Source organism: Callorhinchus milii, unplaced genomic scaffold (assembly GCF_018977255.1).
Source record: "Callorhinchus milii isolate IMCB2004 unplaced genomic scaffold, IMCB_Cmil_1.0 Scaffold5, whole genome shotgun sequence".
Lineage (NCBI taxonomy): Eukaryota > Metazoa > Chordata > Chondrichthyes > Chimaeriformes > Callorhinchidae > Callorhinchus > Callorhinchus milii.
The window spans coordinates 10,541,815-10,548,163 of NW_024704746.1; the positions used below are offsets into that span (position 1 = coordinate 10,541,815).

Below are 6,349 nucleotides of genomic sequence, written 5' to 3' on the forward strand. Positions count from 1 at the left end.
TGAGCAGCTCCTAAAATAGAACTTCTCAGTCACCCTCGTGTTCAATAACAAATTATATATATATTTTTTTACACAACGGGTGGATGTCCCAAGGCGCTGGAGAGTCAAGGATTTGCACCCAAGTTTGGGATCAGGAGGGGTGGAGGGCAGGGAGAGTGGTGTTAGGAAGCGCAGTCGAAAAGGAGGGTCTTTAGAAAGGCCTTGAATGAGGTAAGGGTGGGGGTGAGGCAAAGGGAGTTTGGGATGGAGTTCCAAAGATTGCGAGCAAAAAGGCTGAAGCCCCGGCCACCGATGGTGGGGCGGGCAGGGTCCATGGAGCAGACCAGAGTCCCCTTGAGCGGACAGGTCGGTATGGAGTTAGCAAGTCCCAGGGGTAGGGAGGAGCAATACCAAGGAGGGCTTTGAAAGCAAGGAGAAGGATTTTGAACTCTAGCCTCTGGTGGTTGGGGAGTCAGTGGAGCCGAACGAGGATAGGGTGATAGGTTCACGGAGCTTGGTGTTGGAGAGGACATGAGTTGCAGAGTTCTGAATAATCTGCCAAGCCCAACTTCCTACCCAAGCAAGCTTAAGCAACTACTGTCTACCTTTGACTCATTTTCCAACTGTTACTCAGACTTTACTCAAACATTTCTATTAGCAGGGTGATTGTTCTCATGGCAATTCCCTCCCATTGAAGGGAATACAAAGTCCATGCAATGGGTGTGTATTGGCAGGATAATGGCACTGCACATTAACATAGTGTTGTTCAGAGATGGCAAATGGGTCAGAGGCATCTCCAGAGGTTGGGAAGAAGACCAAAGGGAGAATGGTCACTTGGCTGTTTTTNATATACTTCCTGAGCAACCCAGATGGAGGACATGATTCAGCCCATTAAGCCTTCTATATTTTATTAGATCTTGGTCAGATCTTTTAAGCTCGTTGGCCCACATCCCTTAATACCACATATATGCCTGGCAGTAAATTAGAATATACAGTGTATGAAATGGAAAGTGGTTATTTGATTCAGCCATAATGCTTAACCAAATCAGAGGACAAATATTGTTCAGAACAAAGGCACAGTGTATTGGACTGCTCAGCAATGACTGGTAGTTTGACGTGTATTGAATGGTTTGATTTTGTTTTAATACTGAGCCTGGTTCAGTACTCCACCTTAGCTCAGGTACAGAAAATAGCTGAGGGCCTCAACTGGAAGCACAGTGTTGATTTGAAAGCATTAACCTTCCATGGCAAAGATCTGCAAACCATCTTGATTTCCAACAGCTAATAATGGTCACTGCCAACATCTCAAACCTAATAAAAAGTACTGTAGATGCTGGAAATCTGAAACAAAAACAGAGATTGCTGGGACACTCAGCAGGTCAGGCAGCATCTATGGAGAAAGGAAAGTGAGTCAATGTTTCAGGACATGACCCTTCGTCACAACTGTTCTGATGAAGGGTCGTGAACCTGAAACGTTGACTCACTTTTCTTTCTCCATAAATGCTGCCTGACCTGCTGAGTGTTCCCAGTGTAATCTAAGTGTGTGTGAGCACATAGGCAAACAGATATAAAAGACAGTCAGAACCAGTGGATATGTTCCATGTAAAAGCTTTATTTTAATGTAACAATGTGCCATTCCTACTACAGCATAGGATTCAAAAATGCTAATGAAAATGCACCTTGCTTGTAGCTGATGGAAACTGCATCAAAGTGAAGCAGGAAAACAAAACTACAACTTCAGAAGACTTAACCACAAATAAGTTGAGTTTGGCAAGAGATAAACAGAGTGTCTTCAATGCTTGAACATTGGTACTCTGAGCAGTTTGTTCCGTGGAGCCGACCTGTATTAATGAATGTATTATTTAAAGGCATTGATACATCCTCCTGATGTGGAAGGCACTATACAAATGTAAATTGCATTGTTATTGCAATTTCAGGAAATTGCACTGAAAATCAGTCCTGTTCATTGCATAGCACTGCAAGGAGGATTACAATGAACAGTTTTTCCTGGGTATCTGGAGCGATTTCATCACATCATTCAAAGAAAATCACTGGAGTTGAGATATCAGAGGACTACTGTTCTGATCGAACCATAGCTTTCATAGAATGATATCATCTGGAGTACAAGTGACTGCCTTCCATGAAGAATGGGGGAAGAGAGAACATTTTATTAATGAATAATTTTCTTGAAAGTAACTTTGGAAGTTGAATTTGACAGGGGTAACCACGTTCTGTTCCTTAATTATCACTTAATAGTCATGGAATGTGTTTGGGAATACGTAATTTTATGACCCCATAGTTTTTTCTCGCCTCCTCTGGAATCCTCTCGTCACTTATAAACTTACAACTCATTTTAAATTACATGAACTGGTGCAAGAAAGACATTTTTAAGCACACTGTGAAAACCTTGCATTAACAGCCTGCTTTCACTGTAATTACTGCGCAGTACGGTTGCTTAAATTTGAGCTTACTGCACTTGTGTTAGAAAATCACCTTGATTATAGCTATGGTTTGCCGTCTAATGTTCAGTATAAATCAAGGCAGATGTGATGCAAATCGTGCTGGAACCCTGCTCCTAATACTGCTGGGAAGTGGCAAGTGTAAAAACAACAGTGGACTCACTCCCTTTTGATATATGTTTTAATGTTATTTAAGTGTTCATTATGTGACATAACATTCAAAACACTATTTCTCAATTCTGTGCACGTGTGAAGCAGAATGTATAAATGGAGATTTAGGCTTCAAACTATTCTGCTAGAAGCAAAGCAGATTTATTCCCACTTGAAGGCAGTATATACTGTGGCCTTACCCAACATTTCCCAGCAGCACTGGTGCTAACTAAAGCTTATATATTCCAAAGCAAGTTGTACTTTGCTTCATAGCAACCATTCTTGGATTTGGCACAGTGACATACAAACGCTCACCTTCACTCAGGTAAAATATTCCAGCCTGATAGGTATTCTTGCCCCACATTCTACTACCAACGCAGTACATGTTAGTTACCCTAGTTTCCATCAGAATCATAGCTTCGGGATACCCTTCACTTTGTTTGAAAACAGTCTGATGCAATGGGAGTTGCTCACATTCCAATCCTCGGAAATAGACCCTTGAGTAAATAAAGTAGTATCCGGTTTCACTGATGACCAACGCTCCATTCTCGTAAGCCACTCCATCAGTAAAGGCATAGCCCAATCTATCTTCCCAGAACAGCATGGTGGAATTCGCATCTGAAACTTTAGCTGCAATTGCAAATGGAAATTAAATATTTATTACCAAGCACAGATCATACTGTAAGCACCGAGTTGTTTTCTTCAAATGTGGTTAATTTATAACTTCACAAAAATCAGGTATTCAGTTAACCTAACTGAATTGAAAAGATTCCTCAATTTCAAGGAGCATAGTGTTGGTGTGTGAATGGCTTGCAATGGTTTCTCTTCCTTTCTTGCAATGCATGTTTCTCTTTATATAGAAGTGAAAGTAGAACGTTTCCTTTCTCTCTCTCTCTTTCCTTTCATCTTCTTTCTAAATGTCATTTTGTCTTTCTTCATTTATTTTTAACTCTTTCTCTTTAATTTGGCCTGAATAGTTCTCCCAATTTATCTTTCACATTTGTTTTTTCTCTGGTTAAGTTGTTTCTCTTTATTTCTCTGCTCTTTGCCATTACTTGACGCAGTTTATTATCCACCCACTAACCACCTTGAAGAGGATAGTAACCACAGACCTGTAAGATGTGCGGCCATTTTTCTGTCATTCTTTGTCTTGTCCTTGGTTGCTGCGCCACAAAAATTGGTTATAGACACAACATGAACCCGATCCATTATGAAATGCTATTACTTCATTTCCTTTTCATTGCCTTTGGTCAAATAGCATGAAATTGGTTTACACATTCGATAAGCATCTCTTCCACAGCCTGACCAAATAATATAATAATAAACCTTGCATTTGATATAGCGCTTTTCACGTCTTCTCGATGTCTCAAAGCGCTTCACAGGATAGACCATAAAGCGAATTGACATAAATTTGCGAGCGAAACGCGCACAGCAGTGTCCCACAAACTGTCGTGGATTGAAAAAATACAAAGTAAAATACCAACTCACCAATAAGCTTCTGTGGGACTTTTGGTGAATCTGAAGGGTCCTGCAAATATTTTTAAAAATGGGGGTATCCATCAACAAATTATTAAAAATAAATATTTAAGATTAGTCTTTTGAAGATTTAAAATGTACCTGGGTTACTTGATTCAGCTGCTGTTGGAGTCTAAATAGATAGTTCATGCCTACTATGAGCCCTGCCAACTCAACAAAAAGAAAGATTACAATCAGACCCGCGTAGACCTTCTGCCTGTCTGTTTTTCTCTTCGGCATCTCCAGTGGCAGAGGGATGGGCCACGTAGACAAGTTCTTAGAAGGATAAGAGTTTTGGTCATCTCTTTCTAAAGAAAAAACGTTATTCGGTTTCATTATCAATACTACTTTTAGTCCAGACAGAGAACCGTGCGATTTCTACAGAGCCCAAGTCATCCACAGTGACTGAACTGACTGCAAGTCTTTTGTAAATTGTTGCGCAACCGCTACGGTGGCCGTTTAGGCTTTTTTTTTTGCACACGGGTGACCTTTTTGAGACAAAACCCACATGGGCCTTTGTTTTGAAGTTTCCTGGACATTTGCACCACTCCAAATACTGAGCGATGCACATGATAGAAAATATTGACCACATCAATACAAAAGATAATGCAACTTTCATTTAATTTCCTTTAATGATCAACCAATTATTAGTGTCACATTATGCATTTTATTTTGAAACTTAAGCAACTAACTGTCTAATGCACATTTTATTTCAAAGCTATTAACTTACATAGGGAGGGGAGGTCAATGCTTGCACCAAATGGTTAGCAAAGGAAGTAGAGATGTGCATATTTATTGCTCTTCACGGTTAACACATTCATGGCAAAAGCTGTCAAGAATTACTTGCAAATTACTATTGAAAGTACTGGAGATTTCCAATGTCTCAGTGAGATGGGTTCAATATTCTTTTCAAGCAAATTGTCAGGAATGAAGGTAATGTCCTTTATTCTCTGCAGTTCATTTGAGAGAAGCCCAAGAACTCTCTTGCACCAGGGCCTACAATAAGTGGAGTAGCTAAACCGTCACAATCTCCAGTAGATATCTCGAGTCCTTTGGTTTCCTGCAACAACTAACCCAATAACAGACTGACATCAGACACATATCAGGTCCCAAAGGTTCCTGCCAGAGTTTGCAGGTTTACAAGAAACTCCAGCTGTCTGAATGTGGATCTGCATCACCATTCAGGACATCACTCTCTTATGTGGAAATTCTTGAAACCCTAATCAAGGCCTCTACATTGCGCCTTTAGGTGACCTGGGACAATTTTCCAGCACTCTGCTCAAGTCCTCACAGATATAGTTGCCATCTCATTGCAAAACCTTTTCCAGCATCTTGGATGATGGTGAAATTCGCATTCCCTTTGAGAGGTTAATAGTGCAAGTAAAAACCTCACCTCTTCATTTATCTTGGAATTCAATTGCAAATAAAGCCTGCATCTCACCTAAAAGCAGAGTTTACCTTTCAGAGATTAACTTCACGTTTCATGGGATTGTGTCAGCAATAGCTTTTCTTAGATTAAAGCTGTATTTGAAGCAGTTGACCCAACACTCAATTAAAAGAAAGTATGGTACTGTAGATTCAAAGCCAATGGAGATTCTCTTCAGTGTTATGAAAGCACTGCTTTGAAAACTAATAGGCATGCCTCTAACAGAAGGCACACTTGAGTAAAAGAACTTGGCATCACTTTAGTCACATGATTAATAAGATTTTTTTGGAGTATCCGACATCAACACAAATTTGTCAACATCATTCTCTAACTCTGCTAACATGTCACCCCACAATTCACAAGGTGATTTCTGCATGAATTATGGATCCTTCAACCCTCTACAATCTAGCAGGATCAGCAACATCTGAGTGCAAATTACAAAAAAAATATAAAACACACATTGTGCAGAAATAAACTTGACTAATTTTTCTTGGAATCAAGTCACTTTTCACTACTTGTATGGTTTTCATCTTTGATGATGACACAAAGTATTACATGTTACACAGTACATGCAAGTGACCAATCATCTTATTAATGTCGGTGGAACATCACTGTCACAAATGAGCTGCTCTGCAAATTAACTCATGTGAAGCATCTGAAAAATTTTCACTCGTGTGAAAATTATTTAATTTGTCTAACCCTGTAGATAAGGCAGTATGTTAACAAAAAACACCATTTAATTATTAGAAAATTAGATCTTTCAATTGTTGTTCCTCGTAGTTTCAGTAGCAATTCATTCTGCACAGAGATATACGAATGT

At 39.7% G+C, this 6,349-nt stretch overlaps 1 protein-coding gene across 1 annotated transcript; it reads right to left on the reverse strand.

Annotated features, from left to right (window-relative positions):
• Positions 1-1,571: 1,571 nt before the first annotated feature.
• LOC103180016 (tumor necrosis factor ligand superfamily member 6-like) lies at positions 1,572-4,539 on the reverse strand. Its single transcript, XM_007895612.1, has 4 exons — positions 4,206-4,539; positions 4,077-4,116; positions 3,701-3,751; positions 1,572-3,218 (listed from the first exon to the last, which is right to left on the reverse strand). Exons 1-4 carry the CDS (start codon positions 4,437-4,439, stop codon positions 2,818-2,820), a joined length of 726 nt encoding a protein of 241 aa, XP_007893803.1. The 5' UTR covers positions 4,440-4,539; the 3' UTR covers positions 1,572-2,817.
• Between the last annotated feature and the right edge of the window lie 1,810 nt (positions 4,540-6,349).